Source organism: Myotis myotis, unplaced genomic scaffold (genome assembly GCF_014108235.1).
Source record: "Myotis myotis isolate mMyoMyo1 unplaced genomic scaffold, mMyoMyo1.p scaffold_m19_p_1, whole genome shotgun sequence".
Taxonomy (NCBI): Eukaryota; Metazoa; Chordata; class Mammalia; order Chiroptera; family Vespertilionidae; genus Myotis; species Myotis myotis.
The window spans coordinates 168,851,713-168,868,371 of NW_023416313.1; the positions used below are offsets into that span (position 1 = coordinate 168,851,713).

The following is a 16,659-nucleotide window of genomic DNA, read 5'->3' on the forward strand; positions in this document are numbered from 1 at the left end:
TAGCCTTGCTCCTAGGCTACAAGCCTGTACAACATGCCACTGTACAAAACAACATATGGTTAAATCAGACACAAGAGAAAATTATGGTATCAAGAGATGCAGTAAACAAGATGGGTGAGGCATTTTACAGCAACAGTTTTGTGTGTTTTTAAGAAGAAAGAATACACTTTAAAATAATATAGTAAATACATAAACCAGGAACAAAGTCATTTATTATCATTATCAAGTATTATGCACCATATGTAATTATATGTGCTGAGCTTTTATACCATTGCCAGAACAGTGGGTCTAGGTTTGTTTATACCAGCATCACCAGAAACATGTGAGTAATGTGTTGGGTTATATATTACAAGGGCTACATTAGGTGATAGGGATTTTTTAGCCCCATGATAATCTTGTGGGACCATCCTTGGATATTCAGTCCATTGTTGACGGCACATGACTGTACTGTAAACTTCAGTATATTATATTAAACTATATTGAAATGTATTTTTATATTGATTTTCCAAACATTAAAAAATAGCATAAAGTAAATAATTACTCTTGGTACATATTCTTAAACTTTTATCAATTTCTTACCTTTGTATCAAATGTCTGTTTATGAAGGGAATCTTTTTTTCAGTGTGGTCTAATTTTTTATCTTTTCTCCTAAAATTGCATGCTACCTTCTTTAAAATTGCATTTTATGGTTACTATATTTGGTAGTGCTGATACTTTCCATTGACTCTTCTCTGCAGACGGTATTATTTTTAATTGAGAAAATACACTCTCAGGATACTTGTTAAGCTTGCTATCTTAAAGTTGGAAATACAAAGTAGAGGTTTACCAAACTTAGTAATGATAACAATAATTTTTTTAATGGAAAAATTTAGGATAACTGCTAAATCTATGTGGTGTTAGTAGAACAGGTGTAAGCCAGATCTGTCTTGGGCAATTATACAAAATGCCTGCAATTTAACATCTGCATAAGCACAATTATGTTAATATGCTCTTTATAGGACCCAGGTGGTTGCTAGTCATTTCCTTAACTGACAGACTCCTGTGGTGAACCTTCATTTCTTCTTGGGAGATGAAAACACCTAAAAGGATCCATAAAATGTTACTGAATTGAGGAGGAAAATATATTAGTTAAAATATGGTATTAAGTTGGGAAAACAAGGGGGGGTGGGGGGAACGGTAGCAAAGGAAATATATCCAAACTTTGAAATACTGGGCATTTTGCAGCCAAGAAAAATTTTAACATCATTAAGTCTAAAGATTATTTTTTATCCACACAGAACATTTTTGTGTTGTTGCTAATCTTCATCTGAGGATATTTTTTCTATTGATTTTTAGAGAGAGTGGAAGGGAGGGGGAGAGACACAGAAAGAGAGCATCAATATGAGAGAGACACATCAATTGGTTGCCTCCCGCACCTGCCCTAACCAGGGCCAGGGATCGAACCTGCAACTAAGGTAGGATCGAGCCTGCAACTGAATCGAACCCGGGACCCTTCAGTTCCCAGGCCAATGTTCTATCCTCTGAGCCAAACTGGCTAGGGCACACATAGGAACATTTTATGAGACAAATGATCCACATATATGGCTAAAATTCATAAAAATACTTAATTTTTGCTTCACTTTTTTACTTTAAGTATCCTTTCCTATATAACAGTCGTGTGGGTAACTGGACATATGCTGCTTATTGAGTCACCTCATAGCTTTTGGGGAGAGATCCACACAGTAAGGAAATGGTGAAGGTCCTTTCTGTAATCAGATTCTCCTGACCAACCTTGTCAGTTAGTGGGTGACATAGCATGGTTTTGAGTATTTTACTGAAAGTTTTATAGTGCTGTACTTTTTCCTTTAAAAGCGACTTTAAATTTTTTTTAACGCACTTTTCAAAAAAATTTTTTTTCCAATGGCAAGAGGCTGCCATTCCTTCTATGGGGAACACCCCATGTTAATGTTGAGTCAGAAAATAATGTTCTTCTAAGTAATTTACAATAAAACAACTGTACCTTAAACATACTGTGCTTAAGCAAAGTAACAATCATTTGAAAGCCATTGATGGAAAAATTTGTATTTTAGCACAAATTATATAATCTTTTCCCCCCTAAAACTTAGTTATCAGAAAATCTAAATTCTGTCAAGTAGACATTTTTATGGATTTGAATTTTATTCTCTCCTTCCCCTCTTTTTCCCTCAGTTTCTTTTTGTTGTTGTTAACAAAAGACAAACAGTAAAGGCATTGAATGATCCATAGAATAGGGTGGTGTGTGATATATGGTCAAACAATATATGACATGGAAATTACATTTCACTTAACCTAATAATAGATTTAAGTAGGTGGAGATGATGTTTTAAATGTTTTTGTCTCTTCTCTCCATAGTTTAAAAAAAAATAGAAATCACTTCTGACTACATTGAATAGCAAAAACGAAGTGACACTGCAGACCATGGCACTACCATTCCGGAAGGACTTGGAAAAGTACAAGGACCTGGATGAAGATGAGCTCCTTGGGAATCTATCAGAAATAGAACTGAAACAACTGGAAACCGTGCTGGATGATCTTGACCCTGAGGTAGGTGCTAGCTGATGAAGAAAAATGAAATAATTTTTCAAACCCTTTGAAACTAAGTAGCTGCCTTTGAGAAGTTAACTTTTTCAGAACTTTTCACTGGCATCTCTTTTTTCCCCCCATGTATATGTATAATTTATTTTTTTTTTATTGAATTTATTGGGGTGACATTGGTTAATAAAATTATAGGTTTAAGGGGTACAATTCTATAATACAGCATCTGTATATTGTATTGTGTGTTCATCACCCCAAACCAAGTCTTCACTGACACCTCTTTATTTAAATTAACTTTTTGTCTCTTCTCCAGTTTTCCCCTTCTACCTCCATATCTTTACTGACATGACTGCTCTATTTTATATATATTTTATTGATTTCAGAGATGAAGGGTATGGGGAGAGAGAAGGAGAGGGAGAGAGAGAGAAAAACATCAATGATGATGACAGAGAATCATTGATCGGCTGCCTCCTGCACACCCCACACTGAGGATTGAGCCTGCAACCAGGGCATGTGCCCTGACTGGGAATCAAACAGTGACCTCCTGATTCAGAAGTCGACACTCAACCACTAAACCATGCCAGCCGGGCAATATACTTGCTTTGTTTTTTAATTGATTTAGGAGAGAAGGAGAGAGAAACATTAACTGTTATTTAACTTATTTATGCATTCATTGATTCTTATGTGTGCCCTGGCCCAGCATCAAACCCAGCAACCTTGGTGTCAGGATGATGCTCTAACCAGCAGAGCAACCTGGCTAGGGCTTGATATACATGTGGTGTTTTGTGTGTTTTTTAACGAGAAGGTCTTTATAATGAAATAAAAGTTACTGTGAAGGACTATTATGCATATAGTCATTTAACATTCTTTTGTAATGGAATTATTTTCTGTATTTACATATATGCTAAGGTGTTATTAAGCATTAAAAACCTTTTTATTATTGTTCCAGGACATTTTAAAAATAAAGGGGTTTTCCTGCTAGTAAATACTTGCTAAAGAAAATATGTTTGTACTTATTTTAATAGTAATGTAAGTGAATACTACCTAATTTAAGAAAAAACTTTGGAACACTTTTACATTGCAACCCTAAAGTCCTGTAATAAAGTGTTTAATGCCTACATCATATTCTAATCTAGAATTGTTTCTTCTCTGAGTAATCTATGCAAGCATATGAAAATCGGCGTTCTTGGTGGTCATAATGGTTGATTCATTCTCTTTGGCAGAATGCTCTTCTGCCTGCAGGGTTCCGACAGAAGAACCAGACCTCAAAGTCTGCCACTGGGCCTTTTGATAGAGAACACCTCTTGTCATATCTGGAGAAGGAAGCTTTGGAGCATAAGGACCGGGAAGACTATGTGCCCTACACTGGAGAAAAAAAAGGTAAATACAGAGTTTTGAAATCATTCATTAATAGCACTTGATTTTTCTTTTTCTAGACAGGTCTGAAGAAAACAGTATTTTTAGAGGTACATCATTGATAGCCTTAAAGATATAGTGCTGACTTAAAAAGTTGTTAGAAAATTTGGGCATTTAATTTACATTTTTTATCAACTTGGCCAATAAGTTCCTTCTTAATGGTTTGTTAGTGAGGTTTTATTACATAGTGATTTTTATATAGCACTCTTTAGCTCAGAGCTAAAGAGTGCTATATAAAAATCACTATGTAATAAAACCTCACTAACAAACCATTAATAAATATAGAAAGTGTACTGAGATTAAAACCTTTAAATCAGTAGTGTATTATAGAATGGAAATGATGTCAAAGTGCTGCTCTCTTCTAACTCTTGTCTTTACAGTGGAATGCCATAAAATAATTCAGGCCATATTTTCAAAAGATGCTTTTTAAAGGGAATTCGATAGCCTTCCTTAGTAGTTCATAGTTATAATTGTCAATATTTTGTAATCATTGTTTTCAGGAAATTTTTCTAGTCCAAGTCCTTCCTATTGCAGATTTCAACTTTAGGTAGTCTCAGTGGAGCCTGAGTACAGCTATGTTTTTAAAGTAACACTTAATATGATAACATGGGTTAAGTTTTTCTGCTTTCAGTACAGGCTGGCCTAAGCAGCCAGATTCTACTTGCACTCTTATATAAGATACTGCACATGAACTGTGGGGAATGGCGGGGAGCAGCCCTAGAGCTAAGGATCAGCTCCTTCAGGCAATGGTGGGATGAGGCCCACCATTATGTTTTTACATCTGAATCCTTAGTGGTCTGGGCAGGAAGAATAGTTAGAGCATAGTGCTTTCTCCTAGTGAGGCTTTAGCTGTTCATTTGCAAACAAATGAATTTGGCTACAGCTCTCTTACATATAAGGGAAGCCAAAAACTTTGTTTTAGTATTCCAGTCTCTGTAATAGAAGAAGACTAGTAAATGACTTTTGAGTAGATATTCCATAAGGTCTGCATCAGACCTTTTTAAAATTATCTATCACCCTAGCTGGTTTGGCTCAGTGGATAGAGCATCGGCCTGTGGGTTTGAAGGGTCCTGGGTTTGATTCCGGTCAAGGGCATGTGTCTCAGTTGCAGGCTCGATTCCTGGCCTGGTCTGGGCACATGCGGGAGGCAACCAGTATGTGTCTCTGTGTCCCTTTGTGTCTCTCTCACATCAATGTTTCTCTCTCTCTCTCTCTCTCTCTCTCTCTCTCTCTCTCTCTCTCTCTCATATCTCTCTCCCCCTTCCACTATCTCTAAAAATCAATGAGTGAGGATTAACAAAAAATAAAATTATCTGTCATCCCCAACTCCTGTGTTTTTTCTGTAGACTGCACCTCGCCCCCACCATTTCTAGTTGAGAAACATTACCATAGCTACTTGTATTAGTCATGCTCTCCAGAGAACAAAACAGGGTGTGTGTGTGTGTGTGTGTGTGTGTGTGTGTGTGTAGAGAGATTTATTTTAAGAAATTCGCTCATGTGATGTGGAGGTTTAGTAAGTCTAAAATCTGCAGGATAGGCCAGTAGACTGGAGACTCAGGCAAAAGTAGTAATTTGAGTCCAAAGACTGTCTGCTGGCAGAATTCCTTTCTTGCTCAGAGGAGATGAGTCTTTGTTAAGACCTTTAGCAATTGGATGAGGCCCACCATTATGTTTTTACTCAAAGTTCACTGATTTAAATGTTAGGCTCACCATCATAGAAACAAACAATATTTGACCATATATCTGGGCACTGTGCCCAGCTTTATTAGCACATAAAACTAACCATCTGTTAGAGGTGTTAATGTCAAGTTCCTCAGGTGTTTGGGCCAGAAAAAGATTTAAAAATCATGCATAGTTTAAAGTGTGGAGAAACTATGCAAAGACATCAGTTCTATTTGTCATAGAAAACTCAGCTGACTCTATTATCATCTGTACAGCCATCCCTATAACACTATAGCTTCAAGTCTGTTTATATAGAACATAATTGAATGAGAATAAATATTGGTTGGTTACCTTTTACTATTATGTGTGCTTCAGATAGACTTGGGGAGTAAAACTAGGAAGAAGAATAGAGGCAGAATCAGAGGGAGGGATGTGAGAAAACGAGATGGCAAGAAAAGAATATGGAATTGGAGGACAAGAAGAGAAAATAAGAGATATGAAAGAGCTGAATTGGTCCTAAGCTGACCCAGGAAGTTTCCCAGTATGACTTGTATCATAACCACGAGTTACCTAGGAAAAGATCTTGGAGGATAAGAGGAGGTGGGAAAGAAGGTAGAGAATTATGGAAAACTAGAGGGCCCGGTGCACAAATTCATGCACAGGGGTCCCTCAGGGTGGCCTGCGGAGATCAGGCCCCAGCTCTTGCCCCCGGCCTTGCAGCCCTGCCTGGCACCCTGCGTTGGCTTGGCCCTGCCCCCTCAACTGCTCTACCATCCTACCTGCGAGGCAGTCGATTGGGGCTGGACCCCCTCAGTGCCTGGGAGCTGGCAGCGCCCCTCCCACCCCCGTCACTGCTGCCACTGGTTGCTGTCTGTGGGGCGATCAGCAGGGCAATCAGGCCCCCACATGCACCCACCTTGGCCTGGCACCTCCCGCTCACCTGCTCCACCAGCCCACTGCAGTCCCACTCTCATCAGGGATGGCAGCACCTCCACTGCTGCCAATGCCCACCATGTTCCGCGCCACCCCCTGGTGGTCAGCGCACATCATAGCGAGCAGTCGAATGACCGCCCAAGGGGACAATTTGCATATTAGGCTTTTATTATATAGGATAAGAAAATAATGGAGTTGAGAAATTATAGAGGTGAGGAATATGGGTGACAATAAGGGGGGGGGAAATGCTGTATCCTTAACTATAGGGTGATAGTTTTTGTCTCCTTTTATATATTTAAATTTTTTTTCTTATTTCTCATGTTAGGTTTTAGATGGGTATGAAATAAATGAAAGTAGTTGAATTAAAAAGCAAGTAGTTTTGCATTTACAATCAGTGGTTTTCTTTTTTATAATACATTCAGTATTTTTACTGCCACTTTTAGCTATGTATGTCTGTTTAATATTATTTATGGGCAGCTATGATGCAGTGATTAACACCATGGCATTGAAAAATAATGAACTTTTTATTGAAGTATGACATGTTTACAGAATATGCGCAAATCAGAAGGATAAAGGTCCATGAATTATACTGTGAACACACCCATGAAATCACAAGGCATTATCAGCACCTCTAAAAGGTTTCTTTATGCTTTATCCCAGTTTCTTTCTTCTTTTCAGAGGTAACCATTACAGCTTCTAACATGATAGATTAGTTATGCCTAGTTTGAACTTTATATAAATGAAATCATACATTCTGAGGACCTGTCTTGCTTACTTTATAAAGTTTTTGTGAGAACCAAATTTGTTAAAGGGTACAGTGAAATCACTGTAAAATCCTGTGCAGTGTAATCATTGTAAAGGATCATATGGTGATGTTATAACCAAACAAAAGATTTACATTCTTGGAGGAGTTATCCAGAACCAGAGAGATGAGTTTTTGAGTTTCAGCAATTCATCAGATCGAAGCAAATGCTACCACCCTAGACTCGGTGGGGTCAAGCCTTAAAGGCCATGTTACAGTGCCATAGACCTGAAGAAGGGCAAATTCATCAACAATTGGGAACTTTGGCTGTAGAACTCTCCTTTGAAATATAGCTAAAAGCCAGCTCTAATCTTCTCAAACTCATCCTAGGCTCCCATCCTTAAGTTAGTTAGTTTTGGTTATCATTAGTCCCTAATATGCCTTCCTTTCTTTGGGTCTCATTCCCAAAATCTTGATCACATTCAGGAGATCCTCAGAATAATTCGCCTATGTGTTATTAGCATACTTCCCAATCAAGCTAAATGTGAATTTTCTCCTCAACTCTGAAAATCCAAAAGATTGTTTTTTTAAGCATACCTCTCCCATGACCCTTTACTCTGGACAGGTTAAGTCCCAAGTTTTTCACTAAATAGCTTATTTCATAGGAGATATAGACTTTCAGCTTGAGGATGCCTTCCCAGACTATAGAGGTTCTTTGTAAAACTGTTGGCAAACCTATCTCTCGTAAGAAACAAAAGCATCGCCCTAGCCGGTTTGGCTCAGTTGATAGAGCGTCGGAATGGAGACTGAAGGTCCCCAGGTTCAATTCTGGTCTAGGGCACATGCCTGGATTGTGGGTCTGATCCCCGGTTGGGGGAGTGGGGGCGTACAGGAGGCAGCCAATCAATGAATCTCTCTCTTCATTGATGCTTCTCTTTCTCTCCCCCTCTCCCTTCCATCTCTGAAATCAATAAAAATATATATTAAAAAAAGTAATCACCTTCATGTAAAAAAAAAGAAACAAAAGCATTTGCTCTTTTGGTTGTACTTACTAGTAGACTAGTTAGAATTTGTTAATGTAACATTGGTCTCTAAATCATTTTTATACTAAGATGATTATTCTATGATGGCAGTATTAACTTTCTGTGCCAGGAAATGTTATAATGATGTCACTCAATTCCTTGAACTTCTTCCAAGTTACATGCCAAAATCATAGTGATCCTTTACATTACTTTAGAGGTCAATCAGATGATACTCAATTGTTTTATTTTTTTTTTTTTTAAATATATTTTATTGATTTTTTACAGAGAGGAAGGGAGAGAGAGAGTTAGAAACATCGATGAGAGAGAAACATCGACCAGCCGCCTCCTGCACATCTCCCACTGGGGATGTGCCCGCAACCGAGGTACGTGCCCTTGACCGGAATCGAACCTGGGACCTTTCAGTCCGCAGGCAGACGCTCTATCCACTGAGCCAAACCGGTTTGGCCTCAATTGTTTTAAAGCAAAAAATTGGGAACCACTAAAAGGAATAGTTACCCAGTTATTCAAGTCAGCTACTTTCTCATATTCTGAGACCAATTCAATGACAATTATATTTATTACTCTTTCACTTTAAGGTTCGCCTTCTTTCTAGAGCTAAAATTACATAGATATGAACTGAAAATTAGATATTTCAGAATTTTTCCTTTGGACCACGAACAAAAACTATATACTCACACCAAATTTTATCTTTCTACATCATCTTGAAATGTTTTAAAAAGACCTGATACACTAACAAGCACACTTTCAGAGTTGTTATATATAGATAAATTAGTAATTTCATTTGTGATTTGTGAAATGATTGTTCATTCATACTTGTATATTTTACAGAATTAAAAGTGTATGTCAACATCTAAGAAGGAGGAATGGATGCTAATTAAGTGAAGTTCAGGGATTGTCTTCAATGCATTTGGGGGATATTTTGTCCTACACCGATAAATGTTCTGCTTTTAACAGTGTTGTTTTATTAGAAAAAAAGTATTAGGTAACTAGTAAGGCACAGCTGACAAAAGACTTATTAAGGATTGTTTTTAAGTGCATTATTTACAGTAGATTCCACAATATACATCTCTTCATCTAAATCTAACAAGCTCATGGTAGGAATGGTACTATGGTATCAAGTAATCTTTTCTATGAGTCTGCTATATTCAAAGAAACCAAAGGGTTGAGAAAATTAAAGCAGTACCAGAATTCCAATATACATTACTTTTACTTGAAGATATAATATTAAAATGTTGGGAAGTTTTTCACCTCTTTCTCCTTGAAATTTTGCAAAATATGTAACTGAAGTATTGAGCAAGACAAGGGTGAAGGAGGGTATGCATCCAGTTCTTCTCTCATTCCTGAGAATGGTGAACATGCACAGAGTGCTGACTCGATAGCTAATTATTGTTCCTGTCATATTTTTACGTATCTTGAGTATTCTGTCTCCAAGACATAATAAGGCATAAGAGCCTTGCAATGATTTTGACACTTGGAGAAATAATTTGCCCCAGTCTTTACTATTTCTTACTGATTCTTGTTTTGCTTTAATTTGCAAGGCATCTTCCTATCCATTTCTAAAATCACACTTAACCTTTACTTAGACTAAGACTTTTTTTCCTGGGTGTCCCTAAGTTTATGGACGGAACGTGCTGCACCTTGTACACTGCACTTAGGTGCACCAGCGAATTCCTTTCGAGCTTCTGACTCACCAGATTGGGCTACTCCCTTCCTTGCAGAGCACAAATGCTCTCTCCCTGTTGGCCTGTGGGGTAGAGCCATGTATGCTTTTTGTTTTTTTCCCTTCCCCTCCTTGAGAAAGGAATGCCCTTGGGTTTCCTTCTCACGGAGCTCATTTTCCCCACCCTGTTTACTAAAGGTGAATTTAACCAGATTGTCTTCAACTAAATAGTTCTCATATACTTTTCAATTTATTTACTTAGAGTTACCTTAGCTTTTCAGAAAGCTTACTGTCATCACCCATCTTTCCTCACCTTGCGGAGTATATGATTTCTGTGGAGGAAAGGCAGACCTGATCCCTCAGTAAACCAGAAAGGTGGTGGTTATAACCTTTCTAAATCAACAAGATTATGTAACTGCCAATGAGCAATTATTTTCCACTAAATTCAAGAGAAAGACTGGCTCTCACTTTGTACTCACATCTTAAGAGTTCTAAATGTCCCTTATGTACCTCTAAAAAGTGGCCTTACGCCCTCCCAGTGTGGTTTAATGTTTGAGCTTTGACCCATGAAGCAAGAGGTTGCTGGTTCAATTTCTGGTTGGAGTACATGTCCAGGTTGCGGGCTTGATCTCCAGTAGGGGGCATGCAAGATGCAGCCAATCGATGATGTTTCTCTCTCAATCAATGTTTCTATCTCCACCTTCCTTCCTCTCTCTATTTATTTTAGAGAGAGGAAACTTTTTTTAAAAAAAGTTTTTTTTTAAATTATCTTCCCAGGTGCTAAAGCTGATATTTGAAATGGGCTGCTTAAATTAGTCATGCAGATGCTGGCATTTCCTTTTCAGACAATTCATTATATCTTTTGAATGATTCACTAATTATTCTTGGGATAAGGAGTTAGCCAGATGGATTATTCATTGCTCATGCTAAGACCTCATTTTATGGGAATCTTTCCCTGGCTAACCTTACTCACTCTGGATATTCCTTTCCCTCCAACATGTCTGTATATAATTTACATGCCATAGAATGTGGCCTTTAATTGTTCCAGAATCATATTCTGTAAGGCTTTATTATTAGGGTTTTTAAAAATTATTAATTTAGGATTCTTATGTCCTCTTGATGAATTGCTCATTTTGTTATTATGATACTAGAGGCCCAGTGGGTGGGTGGGGTCCCTCAGCACGGCCTGTGCCCTCTTTCAGTCCAGAAACCCTTGGGGGATGTCCAGCTGACAGCTTAGCACTGCCACGGAGGTGGGAGAGGCTCCCACCACTGCCACTGCGCTCACTAGCTGTGAGCCCTGCTCAGGGCTTGTGGCTGAGCAGCGCTCCCCCGGTAGGAGCACACTGACTACCAGGGGGCAGCTCTTGCGTTGAGCGTATGCCCCTCAGTGGTCAGTGTGCGTCATAGCGACTGGTCGTTCCACTGTTGGGTCAATTTGCATATAAGCCTTTTATTATATAGGATGACCTTCTCTATTCCTGGTAATATTCTTTCCTCTGACATTTACATTATCTGGTATTAATATAGCTAACCAACCTTGCTTTCTTCTGATTAGTGTTAGCATGTTATATCTTCTCTATTTGTTGCATCAGTTATTTGTTCCTGTTCCTCTTTTTTTTTTTTTTAATATCTTCCATGTCTCTCCTTAACTTTTTAAACATATGAAATATAATTATAACTTTTAATACTCTTACTGGCTAATTTTATCATCTGTCATTGCTGAGTCAGTTTTTTGTTTTGTTTCTCTTTTAAATATATGACAAGTTTTATATCTTCCCAGGGCAGCTGGATACAGCTGCAGAAACATGTCATTTTCTTTTCCCATCATGGAAACAAATGTGAAGTAGAGAACTTTTCTGATTAGTTCAAGAAACAACAAACTTAAGTTACAAAAAAATTTCCCTGTTTTTAGAGGGAGGAGAGGGATATGCAGTGTTTTGATTTTTACATCATTCCAAAATGTTGTGCTAAAAAAAAAATTGATAAATAAGTATTTCTTGATTAGAATAAAGGTTATAAATGAAATAACTAATCAAAACCAGCACCTTTGGTTTTAATGTCAAAAGGAGAGAAGAGTTTTCTCGTGCTCTGAGGGTGGGTCATCAAGATGATGCCCAGGGAAAGGCCCTGGGTTCAGTGTAGTACTCGCTCTGGGGGGGCTCCTTTTTTTTTTTTTTTAATTGATTTCAGAGAGGAAGGAAGAGGGAGAGAGGGAGAGATACATCAATGTTGAGAGAGAATCATTGACCAGTTGCCTCCTGCACGCCCCCTTCTGGAGATCAAGCCTGCAACCCAGGCATGTGCCCTTGACCGGAATCGAACCTGGGACCCTTCATTCTGCAGGTTGATGCTCTATCCACTGGGCCAAACTGGCTAGGTCTCTGACGGGGCTCTTGCAGGATGCTCACAAAGACCAGCGAGAGGAAGGCACTGCTTCAAGATGGCTTGGATTGGCAGGACTAAGTCAGTTTTGATAGATTGATTTGTTTTCTTGTGGATTGAATTTTCCTGCTTCTTTGTATGTTGATATATTTTATCAGATACCAAACATCATGAATTTTAACTTGTTGGATGCTAGATATTTGGGTTTTTCTATAAATGTTCTTGAGCTTCATTGTGGGAACAGTTTGATCCTTTAGGGTCTTGCTTTTAAGATTCAGTAGGTGGGGGATTGGAGCAGTGTTCATTGTAGGGCTAATTATTTCTCTGCTGTTGAGGCAAGACCCTTCTGAGGTCTCTACCCAGTGCCCTGTGAATTATGAGGTTTTCCGGATGACTGGTGGGAACAGGTCCTTTCCCAGCCCTGCATGAGCCCAGGCACTATTATCTCTAATATTTTCAGATGTTTTTTCCTTGGCCCAAGGTAGTTTCATAACATACATGTGCTGATCAGTACTCTGCTGAATACTAAGAGGTGGCCCTCTGCAGATCTGGCTCATTCTCTGTGTAACTCTCCCCTCTCTGGTACTCTGTCCTACAGATGCTAGCTACCTGATCTTCTTTCTGGACCCTCAGTTCAGAGAGTTCACCAAACTCTGCCTGGGTTCCTGGTCCCTGTGCTGCAGCCTGGACGCTCTCCAGGCAGTAAGCTGGACTATTATAGGGCTCACTTTATTTCTTATCTCTCAGGGATCGCTGTCCTTTGATCAGTGTGTCCTGGTCACGTTCATATATTTTGTTCATTTCCAGGTTGTTTTAGTCATGTGGGTAAATCCTGTTCCTAATGCTCCAACTTGGCCAGGAGTAGAACCTCCAGAATCATATACTATAGGTAGCCAGTTTCCCAACTAGAATATAAGCTCCCCAAAGGAAAGGACCTTTTATCTTATTTTCTTTACTGTGTTTTTCTAGCTCATCATCTAGTATGTAGAAACACTCTAAACATTTGTTAAATATTTGTTGATGCGCATATTACAATACTGAGCAGGTTTCATGTATGTCGTTGGGTCAAAAAATGCATTTCCAGAATCTGCCCCCTGATCCTTCAGTTGGGTTGACTTGAGGTTTGTGTGCTTCCTGTCTAAAGGTATACCCCAAAGTCCCCTGTGGAGATTACAGTGGCCTAGTTGCCTTAAATCTTTTCTGGAACAAGGTAACTTATAAACATACAAACTGTAAAATTAGAGCCTTTCACCTGTGTAAGAATGAAATAACTAAGAACCATCTCTGTTTTTGGTTATATTACTTTTTTATATGCTCAGCAAGGAGGGGAGAATATCAGAACTAATGAAAAAAAGTCCTGGCAATAAAATTAACACGGTTTATAATCCCTGTCACTGATGTTTGAAACAATGATTAGGATCTTGGCAAGATATTCCCTTCCCCCGCCCCCCCTCTTGGTACAAACATGGTTTTGGATAAATGCCATGCATTGAAATTACTATAATATGAATTCTTATCTTGGTTTCTTCAATTTCCTTAGCTGCCATTTTATAATTGCAGAAACATTACTGAACTATTTTAACATTTTTAGCAAGCAAGAGTCATAGCCCTGTTTTTGTTTGTTTTGTTTCAGTGGGGGAGGGGGAGCGGGATATGCCATTTCATACTTGTCTGAGAGATTTTTTTCTGATCTACTCATTGTTTATTTTCATACTTTGCTGCTATGTAAAGAACCAGAACTTCCGTTTAAAAAATCCAAGACTTTGCAATCTTAAATAAGGAAATTAAAGTCGTTTAGATAGAATGCTATCTGCTGAAGAATAAAAATGAATAACTATTTTCTCAGACATTATATTATTTTCAAATAAATACAAATATAATAATTATTAGTCAGGGCTTTTGAACATATTTTAAGGAGAGGAAAAGTAAAATTAGGTCAATACAGGATAACTCACCCTATTTTCAGAGCTATTATACAGATAAGTGCTTATTAACTTGAGTAGGTAAGAATCAGAACCATGTAGAAAGCTTTTTTAAGAATATCCATGCCTAGCCAACCCTCACTCCCTGAGTTTAAAAACCACTGATATAGCCCTGGCCTGTGCTGCTAAGTGTTTAGAACATTGGCTTGCACACCAAGGGTCTCAGGCTCAATCTCCTGCCCCCAGTTAGGGTACATGCAGGAAGCAACCGATCGTTGTGTCTCTCTCACATGGATGTTTCTCTCTCACTTTCTCTCTCTCCCTCCCTCCATCACTTCCTCTCTTCCTTCCACTCTATCTAAAATCAATGGAAAAAAATATCCTTAGATGAGGATTAAAAAAAAAAAAAAAGAACATGTCTGTTTATTATGTACTAGTTCCTTTATATATGTTAAATCATTTTCTCAGAATGAGGTTTAGCTTTCTGTAAAGAATAATGCATAATTTGCAAAAACATATCAGAAGCAAAATGGAATACTAATAAGTGTTAATAGATGGTTTTGAATAAAAACAGTATCAAATTTGCACATTTTCCTACCCTATGCAAAAGCACAGGCACACCCTATGTAATACCTCTGCATCTCATAAAAGCCTAACATTTCACTCATCCTGTAAGACATTGAGGGCACCAATCAAATTAACCATTAGAAAGAAGATCTGTTTATTAGCATTTCATAGTAATTTAGATTTTTAACTTAAATCTAATTGATATAAGACTAATTTAAATTAACACACATGTTTAGAAAGGCATTTTCTTATATGGAATTGACCCAGCAGTTTGCTACTTATGTATTTCATAGAAATAGCTGATTTTGATTAAAAAAACATAAACACACTGTCTTGCTGAATGTGTCTCAAAAATTATCTTTTTTTTTTTCTTTTGCATTTTAGGAGGCAAACATAAATTTACTTAGGAAGACCAAAAAACCCATGTTTAATACATTGCCCGTTGGTGTGTGTGGTTTTTTGTTTTGTTTTGTTTTAATTAAAATGCAATCCACATCATAGAGTATATCCATTTGACGTGTACAGTGGTGTTTAATACATTCAGTGGAGTTTAGTACACTATTAGAGTTGTGCAACTATCACCACAGTCTTAAATTTAGAACATTTTTATCATCTCCGAAAGAAACTCTGTATTCATTGGCAGTTAATCTCTATTTCTCACTTTAATCTTTAGCTCTAGGAAATCAGTAATCTGCTTTTTATCTCTTTAAATTTGCCTACTCTGGACATTTCATATAAATGGAGTCATACAATATGTATTTATGACTGGCTTCTTTCACTTAGTATGTTTTGGAGTTTCACCCATGTTATAGCATGTATCAATGTTTCATACCTTTTTATTGATGAATCATATTTCACTGTATGGATCTATTTTTTCATCAGTAATGGTCATTTAGATTGTTTATACTTTTTAGCTATTTTGAATAATGCTGCTATGAACATTTGTGTACAGGTTGTTGTGTAGGCACGTGTTTTTACTTCTTTTGGGTATATATCTATAAGTGGAATTGCTGGATCACATTATAATTATGTTTAACAACTTGAAAAACTGCCCATCTGTTTTCCTTAGTGGCTGCACCATTTATATTCTCACCAGCAGTATATCAGGGTTCCAGTTATTCCACATCCACACCAACACTTGCTTTTCTTTTTTATTATAGCTGTGCAGGGATAGTGCATTGTGATTTTGATTTTCATTTCCCTAAGGACTAATGATACTGAGCATTTTTGATGTGCTGTTAGATAGTGTCTCTTCAATTCCTTTGCCTATTTTAAAATTGATTTGTCTATTATTTTTACATCAATCAATATTTGTTTTATTAATAAAAGTTTTAATATATTCTAGGTATCTTATGAGTTTTATGATTTGAAAATTTTTCTCTCATTCTGTGGATTGTTTCTTCACTTTTTAAAAAATTTTAGATTCTTTATTGATTAAACTATTACGTATGTCTCGTTTTCCCCCCATTGACTTCTCCCCAGCCGCTCCCACCCCCCAACTCATGCCCTCATCCCCCTAGTGTCTGTGTCCATTGGTTATGCTTATATGCATGCATACAAGTCCTTTAGTTGATTTCTTACTCATCCCCCCAACTCCCAACCTTTCTGCCTTCCCTCTGAGGTTTGACTGTCTGTTCCATGCTTCTTTGTCTCTGGATCTATTTTTGTTCATCAGTTTATATTGTTCATTATATTCCACAAATGAGTGAGATCATGTGATATTTACCTTTCTCTGACTGGCTTATTTTGCTTAGCATAATGCTCTCCAGGTCCATC

At 37.7% G+C, this 16,659-nt stretch overlaps 1 protein-coding gene across 2 annotated transcripts in view; it reads left to right on the forward strand.

The window, feature by feature from the left end:
* Positions 1-16,659, forward strand: part of TMOD3 (tropomodulin 3) — a 78,059-nt gene that overhangs the window by 33,990 nt on the left and 27,410 nt on the right. The window contains exons 2-3 of one of the 2 annotated variants that reach the window (XM_036301546.1): positions 2,371-2,562; positions 3,777-3,933. In XM_036301546.1, coding sequence (XP_036157439.1) covers positions 2,437-2,562; positions 3,777-3,933 — 283 coding nt within the window. In that variant the 5' untranslated portion in view covers positions 2,371-2,436. Of the gene's footprint in view, positions 1-2,370; positions 2,563-3,776; positions 3,934-16,659 lie in introns of those variants that run through there. The other variant, XM_036301555.1, reaches the window with a different exon arrangement.